This window comes from Plectropomus leopardus, chromosome 22, assembly GCF_008729295.1.
Source record: "Plectropomus leopardus isolate mb chromosome 22, YSFRI_Pleo_2.0, whole genome shotgun sequence".
In the NCBI taxonomy this organism is placed as follows: domain Eukaryota; kingdom Metazoa; phylum Chordata; class Actinopteri; order Perciformes; family Serranidae; genus Plectropomus; species Plectropomus leopardus.
In genome coordinates this window covers 14,019,461-14,036,920 of record NC_056484.1, presented here as the reverse complement: position 1 = coordinate 14,036,920, position 17,460 = coordinate 14,019,461, and the positions used below count along the sequence as shown (strand labels likewise).

General features: G+C 38.0%; 1 protein-coding gene across 2 annotated transcripts; it reads right to left on the bottom strand.

The window, feature by feature from the left end:
• Nucleotides 1-1,115: 1,115 nt before the first annotated feature.
• pkp2 (plakophilin 2) lies at nucleotides 1,116-17,267 on the bottom strand. Of its 2 annotated transcripts, none has more exons than XM_042511357.1 (13): nucleotides 16,972-17,267; nucleotides 14,859-14,929; nucleotides 12,482-13,101; nucleotides 12,193-12,331; nucleotides 10,895-11,102; nucleotides 10,548-10,725; nucleotides 8,725-8,839; nucleotides 7,683-7,844; nucleotides 5,856-6,032; nucleotides 4,433-4,589; nucleotides 4,021-4,213; nucleotides 3,830-3,917; nucleotides 1,116-2,246 (listed from the first exon to the last, which is right to left on the bottom strand). In XM_042511357.1, the coding sequence occupies exons 1-13, from the start codon at nucleotides 17,162-17,164 to the stop codon at nucleotides 2,178-2,180; spliced, it is 2,370 nt and encodes a 789-aa protein (XP_042367291.1). In that variant the 5' UTR covers nucleotides 17,165-17,267; the 3' UTR covers nucleotides 1,116-2,177. The 2 variants fall into 2 exon arrangements, with proteins under 2 accessions (XP_042367291.1, XP_042367292.1); XM_042511358.1 differs by having other exon boundaries at nucleotides 4,433-4,586.
• Between the last annotated feature and the right edge of the window lie 193 nt (nucleotides 17,268-17,460).

Below are 17,460 nucleotides of genomic sequence, written 5' to 3'. Positions count from 1 at the left end.
GATTGTTTAATTTGGTTTTTATCTTGTCCATACATGCCTTGCCTCTACCTCTTAGCACTTCAGGTGCAATTCTGACACGGACAAAACTATGAAACTAATTATGCATATGGCCTGTGTTGATTTCTATCTGCCTGCAAAAGGACAAACTGATTGAAAAAGTTCAAGAGAATTTTGTTAGGGCTACATGTCCCTCCAAACAGAGATTTTGTTATTTTGTGTTGTGAGAAATCATCTTCCAAGATGGCTGCACAAGTAACGAAAGAAACCGTTAACATTAACATAATAATCATATTATTTTAGTTTAACGTTATTTCAACGTATTATGGCTCTTAAGTTAGTATGCTGATGCCAGTAGCTAATTAACTAGCTACACAGATATTGCTAATTTGTGCACGTCAGTCCAACATTATGACGTATTTCATATTTGCCCCCTTTGATTGCTGTAGAAACTTAACTAAAGTCCAGCAGCAAAGTTGCTGCACTTGTTACAGCTCGTGTAATATCAGTGCAAATTGACGGAGTCCGCGCACAGGTTGCTAACATTAGCCTACAGAGAGCAACGCTATTGTCCTGGTAATGAAAACGCATTCTTTTGTATTCGATGGCTTATTTGATCAATTGATTGCATGAAACATACTAAGTTGTGAACAAATCCCAAGTGTCCATGCTTCTCTATCTTTATAAGATAAATGGCGAACGTCATTTTGATAATAATTTTGCCGTAGTCCTGTCTGATTACGTGAACGCCATAGACGATTACTGATGACATATCAGGGCTTCAAGGGGTTGCTCCATCCAAAGGGGCTCTAGAAAACGACGGCTATGGGTAAAAATAAGAAATGGTGTTGGGCGTTAATCAAGTTTTTTAAAGTAAAAGGTCAGAAATGATCTTTGTAGTTATGTTTTGTTCTCCAGCTCTGAGCTGCTTTTTGATAAATGAGTCAACCATTTCTAACACAGAAATCTCATTTACTGTACCGAGCATGAGGGAATATTTACTGTATATTATTAGACTAAACAGTCGTTTGTTATCATGTAGGCCTAACACCTTCGCAGCGACCAACCTTTTCTCCGTACACATTAAAAAGTTAACAACATATTTTTTTTATCGCCCACATGGGTGGAAATTTATCTTCAGCTCACAAAACACAAGAAACATACAAAGCAGACGAGTAGTTAGTAAAACAAACACAAACAAGGAATAGTGCACATTAGAAATAATTCATGTCACTGTCTTTGGCTTTAATCTCATTAGTCACTTTGTTAAGTTAAAAATAAAGATGACACTTTGAATGAGGAACTTCTTAAATATGTACTTAGTTGTCCCTATTATAGGGCTTTTAGGGTTTGCTAAGTATTTTGCTTTTTGCTTGCCATTCGCACAAGTTGAGTGCTGATTTACCGACCCTCAACAATTCTTTCTTTTAACTGCTGAATTCTGTTTTTCAGGGAATTTATTTCACAAAACACAATGAACAACAAAATTCATTCAACACAATTTACTCGTTTGAGAAATCAACTCAACAGCAAGAAATCAGCTTGTTGCTGTTGTTTAAAAAAGGCATTTTTATATACATTTACCATATATAACAGTCCACTGATTTGTCAAAAATAATGCTGTTGATTTGATTTTCGTCCTTCACAATTTCTTTAGCGGGAATATTTGAATATTTTAATCGTGCTTCTACTGTGTCACCCAAAGTGCTAAAATAAACAAAACACACAGAACAGTATTCTCAACTGTTGAGCTGCCGCTACAGTAAAAAACTACACAAACATAAAGAAGTACTCTGAAATTCATTCATAAGTTTGTTAGACAGATTTTGCATTTTTCAGGAAAATTTTTTTTTTTTTCTGACAATGACGCTAAAATAGTAGGCAGACATATCTGGAAACAAAAGTTGTGCAATATTCTTCTTGTTCAGTTATGCATTATTTTAACCGAACATCCTGCTCTTTTTCTGTGTCATGCAATCAAGATAACTAATGACTAACACTAACAGCAACACTAACAAAACAAAATAAATGTACATTTTTAAAGCCATTTCATGGGCCCTTTGAGGGAAATGTAGACAAAGTTCACAAGCGGTCCATTTGAGGAGGAACAGTGCATCACGTGATTGCTGCTGTTATTGTCAACAGCTGCAGTTTGAATTTGTCATTTTTAGATCTTCGGCTCAGTCTCGTCCAGAGTTCACAGCCTTTGTTGTCCTTGAATTAATGAAATCAGATTTCCTGTAGCCACACTGTTGACAAAGACAGTGTTGATTATGCACACTATGTTTATGTTGTACCACAGAGACACACTTAAAGCTAATATGCGGTTTTACACTTTGTTGTCCCCCAGTGATGATATCAGCGATTACACTGTGACGACAGCGGGTCTTAATAACAGATGACCGATCAAGAGACTTTGAACTCAAGTAAAATCAGAAAAGGCTCTCCGATAAAAGCCTTTTTTTAGGAAGAAACTTAAAAGAGATCACTGACTTGGCCAACCTGATTTCCTCCTGTACATTGTTCTAGAGCCTCGGGGCCTTGACTGCAGTTACTTTTCAGCCGGGCCTCTGGAAAAGACCAAAAACTTCTTCCCGAAAAAGTACACACTAATGCATACAGCACTAAGAGGTCAGAGATACAACTATATGTACTGCTAGGTATCTTGTGAATTTTACCAAGGGATTTATAAAGTCTTTATCCCCAATAGTACACCATAATTTATTTGTTAGCAATACATAAAGATTATTTTCATTGTCAATTAATGTGTTGATTAACTCCTCGATTCATTGAATAGTTATTTGGTATGTCAAATATCAGAAAATGGTGAAAAATGTCAATCAGTGATTCCCAAAACTCATGATGATGTCCTCAAATGTTGTTTTGTCTCAAAGATATTCAGTTTAATGTCATAGATGAGTAAAGAAACAAGAAAATATTCCCATGTTTACGTTTAGTGTGTTGGACTTAGTGGCATCTAACAGTGAGGTTTCAGAACTCAAACTTCTTCTATCTGCCTTCTGGGCTACTGTAGAAACAACATGGTGGACCCCGTGGAAGAGGGCCCACTCCATATGTAAATATAAACAGCTCATTCTAAAGTAACAACAACACAACAATTCTTATTTCAGATTACTATAAACTTATGAAAACATACTGAAAAACCCTCCTAAAACCTACATACCGGACCTTTAAGAATCTGGAACTTCACTCAGTTACTCAAACCATTTAATTTAATAGTGGACATCTAATCAATTAATCACTGCAGCTCTAATTTTGTATCAATAATCTAAATCTGTATAGTAAATGAAGCTTTATAAATAATGTAGTGCTGTAAAAAGTATAATATTTCCCTCTAAACTATTTAGGCATAAAGTAGAAGAACAACCAACCGCAACGCTTTACTCAAGTACTATTTGAGTAAATGTACTTAGTTAATTCCTACCACTGCCACCGTAAATGTATCAGTGTGAATGTTATGTTATGTAAATGATGCTGTACTAAAAGGAATGGCACCTTATTGCTTCATCTAAATAAATTACCTTAAAGAGGAGAAGTTTAATCAAAATCGCTCAACTGAAAACAAAAATTTTACTGGTTTCTGTTTCTGTTTCTGTGCTGTGCCACTCACAAAAAAATGTACGCTGTTTATGAAAGAGCTAAAAGATGAACATCTAAGAGGCTGCAGGAAAACATGTGGACAGTAGGAAGCATGTTAAAAAAAAAGTGGTGTCTAAAAAGATTTTGTGCAGGCAACACCAGAAACTCTGATAAGCAACAAATCCAAGAAAATGTGTTACACCGTGTAATGTGTTGCATGGATGAAACCTACCTTCCTGTAGGCTCCATGGAGATCTGTGTGTTTCCACATGGTGTGCAGGAGGACACCCGCTGCCTGACCCGCTCTGGTTGGTCCATAACTAGGAAATTCAAAGTCAAAATGATTATATACTATCTGCATAACATACTATAAAAACAGAGAGGGGCACTTAATGAGGAGTGATAAAGTGAGTGCAGACGAACCCGCTGTACTTGCTGCTGATGTTGATGATCTTCGGGAGGGCTCCGTGGTTGACGATGGCTCTGACGTGCTCTTTGTCACTCTGACTCAGGTTAGTGAGGATGTGACAGAGAGAGGCCGTCACCTCTGTGGGCAGGTCAGTGCCGGTGTCGTCGTTTGGTAACATCCAAATTAACTCTTGCAACACCTGCTTCACTTCAGGGGGAGGAAGCAAATAAACATTGAAATGTGCAAAATTGAAAAGGCACAGTTTTGTGGTAGAAATTAAAAATAATAGATGAATATTTCAAAAGTATTAAATAATAATAATAATAATAATAGTAGCTTGGATTTATATAGTGCCTTTCAGGAGCTGTAGGGACATTTTACATATTTTTTTTGTGAGGTATCTCACATTTGAATGGAAACAGTTACCAATTTCAGGGTGCAGTTCTGGGTAGCGCGAGAGGTTTTTTATTAGAGATACTGCCATCCTCTTCACATCACTCTCTCCCTCCTCAAACATCTTCTTTACGTGCTGGAGACCATTTTCCCGTTGAACAATGGTGAAGGCGATGGCCTCAGTCACCTGCTGGGCCATGAAAAAATACATCAAATAAGCGTAATATATAATGTATAATAACAAGTATGGTTTCTGATGCTGTTAAAGGTTTGTTTAGCATCAAAAGTTAAACAGTGTATGATGATAATTTTCCATCTACAAATGTGTTGCTTCAGTTAAACATGTATTCAAAGAAACTTAAGCTGCTAAACTGTTAAATTGTTATTTTAAGCCGCTAAACTATTAAATTGTTATTTTAGTAAACTACATCCACGTTAGGGGTGGGAATCACCAGAGGCATGCAAACGTATTGCAGTAATATTGCAATATATAGTGTTGTTTTGTTGTTTTTTTAACTGCAAACTATGTCCACTGAAAAAACTTTATCAACATGTTTTATCTGTTAAGATAATTTTATTAATCTGTTCATCTCACTTTAGTCATTTTTATTGCAGCAAAATAGTACTAGTGGCCATTGATTTTATCATTCTAGTAAGATGCCAAAAGTTTAATTTGTATAAAATTATTATTGTCATTAATTTATAAAAAAATCAATACTTGGTGTCAGTGTATCCAGACAATATTGCAATGCAAGATATTGCATGCTGTATTGATTTCCCACCCACTCCTATTCCACATGCACAAACTTAAGTTCCCTGCATTACATAAATTCCTACATAATCTAGTGCTGAACTGATTTGTGTAGTTATTGACCAATAAATCAGACAATAATGACAAATTTGTAAAAAAAAAAAAAAAATATATATATATATATATATATATATTGCTTTTCTCCACCTCAGCTTAATTTTATTCATTATGAAATGTAATATGCAGACAAAATAAATAAAATAAAAGGTAAGCAAAAGTAAATAGGAGTATATTCATAACTGAATTGGCAGGACAGGTGCAATCCCACTAGCTCATTGACATTTCTTGATTGCAGCGTATGAAAAGAATCTCAAACTATGCACATGTGTCTGTTTTAGTATTAATCCCTGCAACATCCATAAAATAAAACAGCATTATATTGATTTAAAAAACATAATTTACGACTGTTTAAAGTGTTTAGGAAAGCAAGCACTTGCTGCCACAATTCAATGCTCACTTCTGCAGGATTTCATTGAATTTGAAATGCACTATAACCCAAAGTATAAATCTGATCAGACGCACAACTTAAACATTAAAAGTGTAAATAAGGCTGTGTGGTCAGTATATATGTGGTTCTTTCTGTCTTCACAGAATGAATCTATGAAACTGATGTGAAACACACAGTGTAAATCTGTCCCGTCTTACCGCTCCGCTCCCAGCGGTGATGTTCTGCAGTGCTCCGATGGCAGCCTCCTGGGTGTATTGACGCACACTGCGGGCCATCAGTGACAGATACATCCGGATAGTGATGGCGCTCCACAACCACTCCACGCCACTGGGGTTAGCCTTCTCCTCCAGCAGGGGGCACTGTCGCTCCAGATGCTGGGAAAAGACAGTTTATGAGATGCAACTGATTTAATAGCAGCAGGTTCGTTGGGTTCATATTGACAACAAGAGGCTATTATGCAGCAGGTTAACTGTGACTGACATACATTATTTCTCTTGTCTTGTTTTTCTTGCCCTAATTGTGCATCTTAAGTTTACTTGACCAGTGCAGACTGTCTGAGCATCCATGCCATTTTGCTGTATCATCATACTGTAAAATTACATAATTATAAGGAATTCAAACAGTCTAATGCTGCAATGCAGATGATTGTGGGGTGAGGTGTTGTTCATTAAATCAAAATCCTTTTACTTTCTCCCTCTGCAAAATATTAAAAAATATTTTAATGACTTTGTGAACTCGGGGTTGTGTATGTGACGTTTAAAACAAGATACAAGACACTATCAAGCAGCATCATGGGAAGTGCGGAATCAACCTTAAAGGACTAAAGTCAGGATCTTTCAGTCTCTGCTGCATCATTTTTTCTTTGATTCGTGCCCAGTGAGTCCGAATACTAAATCTCTGGAGCATCTTTAAAGGTCCTGTATTTTACTAATTTTCAGGTTTATACTTGTATTTTGGGTTTATTCCAAAACAAGTTTGCATGCTGTAATGTTTGTAAAGCACTTTTTCCTCATACTGTCAGCCTGTATTTAGCTTCTGCCTGAAATGCTTCGTTTTAGCCCCTGTTTCTTTAAGCCCCCCTCAAAAAAAAGCCCAATCTGCTCTGATTTGTCAGTGTTTTCAGGACTTCCACATCTGTGCACGCTCAGCATCTCTGCAGTTTTTATCTTTATCGATCTTTTCACTGTTAATTGCATGTCAAACAAGAAACACAAAAGCGGACCATTTTGAATGTTTACGTTTCAAGTCTGAAATGGTCTCTATGTGTAGATGCAGGGAATTTTCAACCCAGAAGTGACTCAAAACCATCACTGAGATTCAGTAAATACTAAAGTCTCAAAAGCTTGTTTAAAGTGACAGTTGCTGAATACAGACTGCTTATTTCTCTGTGAATTCAACATTTTGAGACTTTCACAGCAATTATATAGCACCCAATACCTGCATCATATTTTAAAACGACATGGAAATGTTTTTATAATTTGGGACCTTAAAAAAACAGAACTACAGTAACATTTGGAGCACAAAGGCTCACAAAAACTATGGCACCCCTGTGCACACACTTCGGCCTGGGACCGTTTCTCATAGTTTCATGGCCCATTAAATTCAACTAAGGAACATTTTAATGCTACAGCATACAACGCACTAAGCAATAGTAAGGGAGCTCAGTTGAACTGCAAAGTTGGGGATAACTCTTTGCTGGTTTCTGACTCTGCTTTCATATTTCATGTAGACATTTGCTACGATGTTAATATAAAAATATAGACTAGATCTTAACAGCAGTCTTGTTGCAGTTGGCACAGACGCACCTGACAAAGTAGGAATGTAAAATGTATCAGTTGCTTTGATGTTTCTCTCCCCAAGTAAAAAATAAGAGAAAGATCAAATCTGATGGTTTCTAAGAAGCTGTTTTATGGGCGATTAAATCTGCAGAAATGCTGCAGTTTTCAAGGAATATTGCTCTCAAATATTACACAGCAAGAACATCTTTTGTGTTGTCAGTGTGGATTACTGTCCGAAGGGATTACCTCTGTGATCTTGGCACTGCGATAAGCAAAGCAGCCGACAGCTTTCTGCTTGGGAGCCAAGTTTTGTCGAGATTCTCTGAGATTTGTGGTGTACTTCTGAGGAAGCTCTGCCTCGATCTGATAAGACAGGTTGTGCAGGACACAGACGCAGTTCTCTGTGAACTTCAGAGCAGATATAGACAGATAAATATTAAATTAAATACAGTATGGTAAACTGTTTAATCACATAGATACAGCATACTGAGACCTAAATAGGGTACTGCAGGAATAATGCAATTCAGTGAGTTTTGCTCATTTGCTGGATTAGTAAACAGGCCAAAGGGCCCAAAGTGTCAGGGGCCTCTCTGGCCTTCACCTAAAAAACGTCCCTCAAATTAACTCGTACAAACCAGACATACAAAAAAGACCATAAAGACATGTGAAGGAACTGCAAAGAGACAAAAACAACCAAAAAAACACAATGATCTTAAAAAACAAAATGACTCATTACAAAAAACTACAATAAAACAATCAAAGAGACACAATGCTTTTAGAAAGGCAAAAACTGACCTCCAAGAGCCACAAAAAACCTCAGAGACACAAAATGACTACAAATATACAAAATGACAAAATGAGCATCAGCAAAAAAAAAACAACCAAAAAGACAAAAAAAAAATAAAAGAGCCACAAAATGACCATGAAAAGAAATAAAACAACATGAAAATTTAAATAAAAGGAGACATAAAACCACTAAAGATGTATAACGTCTACAAAGAGACCTAAAACAATAAAAAAAAGAGGTAAATCCACCACAAAGTCTATGTGTTTTGCTTTGCATATGGTGCCCAGGGGCCCATTGTCTCATAATCCTCCCATGTGCACAAGTATGCATTAATGCATGTACATGTATATAGAAATTCCTACATACTATAAACTGCTACCACAAACATACTTCCTACACAGTAAACAAGTTGCACAGTACATCAAACCGCTGAGCAGGTTGTTGTGAAACAGACTGTGGAGATCAACATTTTCTCTATAAAGCTTATCATTTTTATTTCACCTTGTCATCCTTATAGTCAGCGATGGCTCCCCGGATGTAGTAGACCAGACAGTCAATTAAATTCTCACACTCCCTCATTGCTTTCCTTCCTTCTGGACCAGCAGAGCTCAGATTTCTGGAAACAAAAACAATCCGGGTAATGTGACATTTGTGTGTGTGTTTCAGCCACAGTTTTCATTCCCACTGACCTGTGTGAGAAGTCGGCAATGTTATTAACAGAATTCCAGCGTTACAGTATTGTAAAAAATCAATGGATGCACTGTTTTGAATCTCAGGCCTTTTCAAAGCCAGTAGCAATCATAACCAGTTATTTCACAGACTAACAAAAACTTGTTTATGTAATCAAACTTCCCCACAAAAAATACAACAATTCACATTCTAACGCCACACAATGGGTTCTTTGTGCCGTGTTGAAATATAAATCAGGGAGGTACTCGTCATTTTTTCTCATCCACAGGGAGCTCAAAAGCTTTGAGAACATGATGAGGAGAACTTGATAACATTGGGCCGGCGAGGACCGAGTGATTTCAGCTCAGCAGAGCAGAGAGAAGAGAGAGAGCTCGATGAATAATTCAGTCTTTCACTCATTTGACCTGGCTACGGTTGCCAGGGGAGCAGTGCGTCTGATATCTCCTGCTTTGTAAACAGAGAGAGAGAGATGATGTACGTCTTAACAGCTGAACTGACAGCATGACACATAATCTTACAACAGATAAGTTGTGGTTTAACACCTGACAGTAGAAAGATTTTTTATTAAAAATAGGATGGTGATTGCTTATCTATTTTGGTGACTAGGCGTGATAAGAAAGCAGCATCATTTTTCATTAAGACTTTATATTAAAGGTGTATTTAGTAGCTGCTTTAATGATAATTTGTGACTAATAAAGACAAATTTCCTATAATCAGAAGCCACTGACAGGTATTTTGAGCTCTGAGATCATATTTAAAGTGGCCATATATATATATAAAGCGAAATGCCAAATGAGAGTATATATATGGTCTGTATTTTTGTGTTTCCTTTTTGTTTTCTGTGCACAGGATGTTTATGGGCATTGGCAGGTGAGGTTGAGGGCTTTAATAAAAGTCAGCAACCAGGTGCAACACCATTAGCAGCAGGCATCCAAGAGACATAATGCAGAAAAACACAACAAGAGCAAAGCGAAATGCCAAATGAGAGTGAATCACTTTCATTTTCGCCGTCTAGTGTCAATCCAGCTGAGTATAGCTGGAACTGACCCTTGGTCTTCTGTCATTTAAGCAAAGTAAGTTAAGTTCCCTGCTTTAAACTCTTCATCTTTGTTAATATGTGACTTAAACTGGGTATTTCTCTCACCCATCACTGAGTAGCTGCCATGCTGTTTGCTTCATCTGGGTTTTTGCCAACAGGATTTACAATAAATCGAACAGAAACATAGCTCTTTCCACAGAAAAGCTGTCGGCGTTTCCTGCTTCTTATTACAGCAGGATTCAGGTGAAGGATGATATGAGTTTACACCATGCTGACAGACTGTTTACTGATAACTCAGCTTGGCAGAGACTTACACTGCATATTACTGTGGCTCTGCCATCTGTTAACTCTTGCCCTTTGTGATATCATAAAATAATGCTGCAATGACCAAGCGTGTTCTACTGTGCTGCTTTTTCACTGTTGATAGATTATAATATGATAACTTTCCCCACCAGTTCGTCCATAAGTTTTGTATTTAGTTTGGTGTGAGCTGAATATCTATCCCTCGGCGGTGGTGTCTGTTTACTCTAATCTATTAATCCACACTGCAAAAACTCACCGAGTTTCTAATTTCAAAGCGAACAAAGGAGCCTACCTCAGGCAGCCGGTGGCATTGTGGAAAGACTCAGCGTCAGCCAGGAGCTCATCTTTTGGGTTTTCGCCCTCAGATATGCCAGAACTAGGTACCAGAACGGACTGGGTGAGGACAGACAGGGCCTCTTTAGAGAGACGCTCCTTCAGAAGGTCATGAGAGGACAAATTCCACAAAAGACCTGGGAGTAAGATGGAAATACTTTATTAAAGGCACACATGTATCTCAGAATGTGTCCTTACTGGCCCTTTGTACAGATGTCTTAAAGCCATTATTATTCTGTATACAGTAAAGACATTAAAGCCAGTTGGCTTTGTGTACAGTAACTACAAGCAAAGTCAAAAACTGACCAGTAAGTTGTCGTCTGGTCTCCACATCATGGCTGCTCTTCAGTGCACGCAAAATGATGGCCAGGCCGTCATTTTCCTTCACCTCCATCTTGTTTTCGCTGTTCTGGTAAACGACATTGCGTAGAGCCCCAGCGGCGACACGCTGCACCTCCTCATCATCACTGTCCAAGAGCTGCAGGAGCTTTCCAATCCCACGGAGATAGTACACCTGGAGACAGCGGGGGATTATTGATTGACAGATGCAGCAGCAGAATCTGCGTAAAGCATGACATTCGAAAAGTGTGATTGGATGATAATTGACTTTGGCCGTGTTATGCATCAAAGACAATATTAAACAACATGAAACGGCTGATCTAAGTTTCATGGCCAAATTATATAAGCTATTTTACTGCTCCTGTTTAACCCTTTCTAACTAAACCCCCTTTCAAAGACTCAGAGAGAGATCTTTACCACATCTAATTCTACTGGGTTCAGTTAAGAGACGGAAATGCTTAAAACTGTAGACTTTTAAATCAGATTTGGACCAAAGCTTCTTTTCAGTGAGTTTAAAACCTGTTTGGCTATACTATTTAAAAGCATGACACTGCTGGAAAGACAGCCTTTTCATAAAGCTAGGCTGTCTATGCAGAACAAATAGGCAAATACTTTTGAAGTTTGAGCTAAATGACCAGAAAAAAAACAGAAAAAAGAGGTAGAAAACCTACAAGTACCAGACTGCACTGCACTGCAGCAGACCGAAAAGATGCTCCAGCTGGTGGGTTACATAATGGAAGCTTATCTGTTTTGACACAAGAAACAATATTGCGGCTGACTGTTAACAAATGATCTCATAATACAGTTATAGTTAGGACCTAAATTAGCACTGCTTGGTTTTACAGTTAGATCAAGCAGTATCTGGAGGGATGAGGTGTGGTGATCAGTTGCAGCATCTTAAATATAACACTCTGGTCCAGACTTACATCCACATCTTGTCTCATTATGTTGTCTGATGGAGAACTACTTTGAGCTTCACTGTCATGTAACTGATGCTCAAAGATCCCAATGTCCCACTCACAAAGCAATTTTGATTTTAATGTTTTAACCCTTTTGGATTTATCTGTCAAACCCAGGCCAGTTCAGAAATGTAATAGCTGCTGTAACTAGGTGAAAATTTGCTACATTGTTTTAACTGTACAAACGGTGACAAGGAGGCGTAAAAATGCAAATACTACACACTCCCCCTCATGTGAAAATCCAGTTTGAGTTTTTGAATCTCTCGAGTGATTTGCTACTGTGATTCACTGTAAAATGATCCATACCATCTTCTTAGCATCGGCACTCTTGAAACATTGATTCTGTATGTGGCTGGCTGCACAGATCAGCGTTTCCTCATTATCCTGGGTCAACAGGTTCACGGCCCTCTCTAATGTCATCTCTGGAGGCTTGCTCTCTGACTTCCTGTGTGAGAGAACGACAGCCATGAACAGAAAAAAAAGGCATCATCCCCAAATGTGTCCAATTACAGTTAATGGTCTGAATCACACAGCAGGACAATACAAGAATATTTGAAAGTATTAAATGAACAACAACAAAAAAAAAGAGTCTTACAGTGTCATGACGTTCTGCGTTGGTATCTGCTGAACAGGAAGTTCCACTTCCATCTGCCTCCCCATGTCCACCTCCATACTCACGACCGAAGGTGGGTATGAACTCAGTCTGTTGAGGCTCCGCCCCTCCCTCCTGACCTGAGCCAACCAGGATAAGCCGTCATCAGGCTGTATAGCACCGAGCATCATATCGCCATTTGGTCCCTCAACAGTGTGTTTATCGTGTTTGACAACAGTTTGACCCCAGCTAGGGCTATATTCACCACTTTGCTGAAATGCTGCATTTGCAACCACAGGATGTGGCACTGCTGTCTGTCTGAATGACCTCTGGCGGTAGGTCCCGTATGCGGAAGTGGATGCGAGTGGCCGCCTGACACGAGGTGCCTCTGAGAAGGCATAGCGATGAAATGAATCGGAGGCAAATGAGCGGTCCAGCAGAGGGCCCATCCTGTGGGACCGACTGGGTCCTGGATGGGTGTATGTGTTGAAACGTAGAGTGTTATAATTGAAGGGACTGCGAGGTAACTCAGGGCTCGGTGGTGGAGACACTTCCACTCTCCTGGATGGCCTCTGCACATTGTTACTTGATAGAGAACAGTTGGTGAGGCTCAATCCATTAACCTGTGATAAGAAAACACATTGTAGTATGTTTATTCTGGTACTGTAACTTTAAATTCCTCTGGGTGGACTTAAATTCTACATGGCCATATTTTATCCAAAATGACAAAGACCTGCGCACTAACTAGCTGTGCAAAAGGCCATTATAATGCCTCGTGCATCTGATTAGTTATTTTGAGATACATATTGTATTAAAGTCTATGGAGGCCCATTCAGTCTTGTTGTATTTATAACTTAACACTCGCATAAAGAACAAACTCCACAGAGTAATTGGTGTCATTTACATTACATGATCGAAATGTTTGCAATGTTGTATGATCTTAAACTACGCTGCATCACAATAAAACGTGTATTACATTATAATATTGTACATTTATAACAAAAAAAATTGCACTTATCAGCGACGCAATAAGCACATTGTCCACATTTACTGGGGTCCTGAAACTGATAAATCAATGATAAGTCAAAGCTGCAGTGGGTACATTTTTTAGCAAATATGACCATTTTTTGAATATCTGTCACTATATCCTGACAGTCGTACATGAGGCAGATAATCTGTGAAAAAAGAAAATCATGCTCCCGTGTTTCCTCATAGTACTCCTTATGACATTTGCAAAAATAAAAAATAACCAATCAGACAGCTGTCAATCATGCCAGCTTCTACCTGCACTCCAACAGTCAAATTACTCAGAACTAATCAAATATGAATCAAGATTCTGTTGCATGGCCTATTTCTCACCTCATAAGTTTTTAGACACATACTTTAGTGTACTGTTTAGCTGTAAAATGAAAAATTTTGCTCCATCCGATGGGCGGTGCTTGGTGCTTCCGTCGACAATTTCCAACATGGTAAACAGGTCAAAACCTGTCTCATTTTACTGCAAAACAGTACACTAAAATATATAAAATATGTTTCTGAAAAGATCTGAGGAGAGAAATAAGTAATGCAGTAACAGAATCTTGATTCATGATCAATTTGAATGCAGTTCATGAGCAGTGATGGACGTGACTAACTGCTCCTCGTTCTCATCTCTGATTGGATTTTAAAAATGCAATCAGATTTTAATTAGAAGCAGTAGGAAGAGTAGAAGGTACATTATATTTTTTTCACATATACTTCTTTCAGAAAATAGTGCAAATTTCAGCAAATATGACGCAGATATTTTCATAAAAGTTAGCAACTGTAGCTTTAACTACTTAAATCATTTGGTAAAAAAGGCTGCTCATTTTTGTATACTTAACAATGACGAAATTAAATTCTCCTTTATTTTACCAAGTCAGCTGGCAAAATAAATTAAAACCTAATTTATTATTTTTTTCAGTTTCAGGGCTTCTTCTACCCTGGGCTAACTCTCAAAAACTCTCAAAACCTCACAAAATAATGTCGAGCTCAAATGATAGCGCCCAGTGATTTGTCTGACAGGCCTGGAGGCTCTGAATATAAAACCGCAGCAGGCCATTTGACTACATTCAAATTATGGCGTACAATATGTTCGTGCAGTTCTTTTATAATGGACAGGTACAACATTCAAAGAGAGAACATGCAAAGTATCAAACTGACTACACTGATGAATATCATGGAATTAGGGAACGCCAAAAGCTGAGATGATTAGTTTTAACAAGAGGACAGGGACAATCACGATTGCACCCTTTATGTTTTACATGAAGCCAATTATCAGTGTGTGTGTGTGTGTGTGTGTGTGTGTGTGTGTGTGTTGGACATGTATGAGTAAAGAGAGTGAGGTAAACAAGTCCTTTACCTTCATGTTTAGTAATTGTCCATCTGTTGCGTCAAAGCTCTTTGCAGTGTTTCTCTGTAAATGGACACTACCTGAAACAAGTTGAGAGGGTTTTGTTAGATGAGGGGATGACTCCTAGCATGGCAGCTGAAGCTACAAAACTGCCAATACTACACACCGATAGTACTGTGAGAGTTTGTAAACTGCAAACCAAATGTCGTGTTTATTTGCATTACGAGGGACTGATAAGATAATACTGATTATTAGTAGTTAATGAGACCGATAACCAATACTTGGACCTGATATGCATTTACACTAAAAACAAAATAACAAAATACAACACAAAACTTTGTTTAAAATGCCTTAAGCAAATCTTTAATCAAAACTGAAACTTTCAAAATCATATACAATGCGTTTCGATTAACTTTTTTTTAATAAAAAGAAAAAAAGTGAAAATTTAATTAAAAATGAATATATACAAATAGCACCCCAAGGTTTTACAGAGTAAAAGTTCCTCTCATGCTGACATTTTCTTTGCACTTTCTAATTAATTCACTGATTCCCTAATAAGTCAATCTACAGAAAATTAACCGACACCTACTTTGGCACCTAAATATTTGCTGGTGTTTTGGTTTTGATAAATTGTAATGGACATCTTTTTTATAACCAAATGATTCATGAGGAGAACAATTTCTAACTTGTAGATCAACGTGGTGAATCATCTTCTGAAAAACACGTCTATAAATCAATAAGTAACGACAAACTGAGCTCTTGCGGGACGAAATAAATGCTGCCCTAAAAGTATTATTTTTGGCTGATGGTTGGCAGGACTTTTGGGGATCTTTATTTAGGTTTCTAATCTATAATTAAAAAGGTCACAACCCTGTGGAAAACAGGCCAGTGGGTGAGATATTAAAGCCAAACTCTGTCAGCTGTCACATCCACTTCCCTTAAGGCACATGAATGAAACTGCGGGAACCTGTTGGACAAGGAAACTATCGTGCGGCATGAATACCACTCACAAAAAAGCCTGTGTTGTCTAAATGATAGAAGACCTCTGAGGATGACCCCCGGATAGAGAAGGTTGTTTTTAGGGTTTGGTGGTCTATAGGAGTAGGAATGAGGACCCACTGAGAGGCTCACGAGATGATTAACCGTTTGAAACTTGAGCAAATTGGGTTGATTTCTTTAGTAAATTAATAATATTGGTAAAAGTACTAGAAAATTAGTGATAAAAGGGGGACAAAAAGAAAAAAAAACAAGGACATGACTTGGACAAAGTGCTTAAATGTAGAATAACTATGTAACATCATTTTAAATATTGAATTATGATCGTTTTAAGTAAAGTTTTTCCCTAGCTGTTTTCTTTAAACCCTAGGTGTTTTCTCTAGCTTTTTTAAAAAATAATCTTCTTGAAAAACTAATGTTTTTCAATTTGTGGAAGATTTCTCACCAAATTGCTCATTGCATTTTTTCCCCAAGTTTTTAAAAGATATTGCACCAATTTGCTTAAGGTTCAAAGGTTTAAATACTAGTTAAAGACATCATAGTGTGCTGTATCCTTGTTTCATTTTGCATCGTTTTCGCTGTCTTTAGTTTCATTGAATGCATCTTTGTTTCTCTCTCTTGTATGTTGCTGAGCTTGTTTTCACTTGTTCTGTTGTCACTGCATTTCACAAAAAAAAATCATTCAATTCATTTTTAAAACACACGATGGTTTCACATACTCAGGCTTTAACTATCGAAAAATACTAAATCAAATGAAGAAATCTGAGAGCTTTATAGAAGTAAAACTGCTCACAACTCATAAACACATTAAACCAGTGACAATGGGTCACATGCAGACATCATTTAGGGACGTCACCAACCAATAAATGATGGGAACTACAGTTTATCAGAATGCTTTCATTTTCTAATACAGCGTTTCCAAAAACTGATGGTCAAAATCAGATCATTTAAGGTCATTATTGTTTCTTGTGTTTATGAACAGTTGGAGGGAGACACGTGAATGCACCTCAACAACTTCTAGTTGTCACGCACTGTTGTGGAGAGTGTGTAAAGATACCAGAGAGGCTCCTGTATGGTGCCTTTCATTCATAAATAATCACAAAAGAAAACTTCAAACACACATTACCATTAGACACAGCCCTTTTCGCCTTCCGTGCCAGTGTGAGCTGGACCTGCTGGTGAACGCGCACACTCCGCTCGTTTGAACTCCCTCCGGTCGAGGATCTCGGTGTCATTTTGGCAGGTAGAGCCAGACTGGAGTCCTCCAGCAAGAACGAGTCCTGCGCAGGTAACGCAGATTTAAAAAACACCTCCTGCATCGTGCGCAAATGTAATCCAAACAGACTAAAGCGGTCGCTTCATTTAACTCGACGGCTGTTGTTCCTGGGTTTGTGCTGCTTTGTTGTCCCTCTGATCGTTTAGGAGGGACTAGTGCACGAGCCTACCTGACTGCTGACACTGAGGAGGGCGGGGCTACAGGCGACACACCTGAGGTGTCAGGTGTCGCTGGTATCGGTTAACTATGGTTGACTTTTCACCACTACAGTCACTGTTGGATGTAATTAAGTATATTTACTCAAGTGCTGTACTTAATTCTGACTAAATTTAGCTTTTT

Bases quoted from the DNA above. Each gene is read 5' to 3' on its own strand.
- pkp2 (XM_042511357.1), bottom strand. From the start codon at position 17,164: ATGCAGGAGGTGTTTTTTAAATCTGCGTTACCTGCGCAGGACTCGTTC. The intron at 12,332-12,481 runs GTAAGACTCTTT...TCTCTCACACAG, and splicing joins ACGCAGAACGTCATGACACT to GAAGTCAGAGAGCAAGCCTC. The intron at 8,840-10,547 runs GTAGGCTCCTTT...TTTTGTTTCCAG, and splicing joins AATGCCACCGGCTGCCTGAG to AAATCTGAGCTCTGCTGGTC.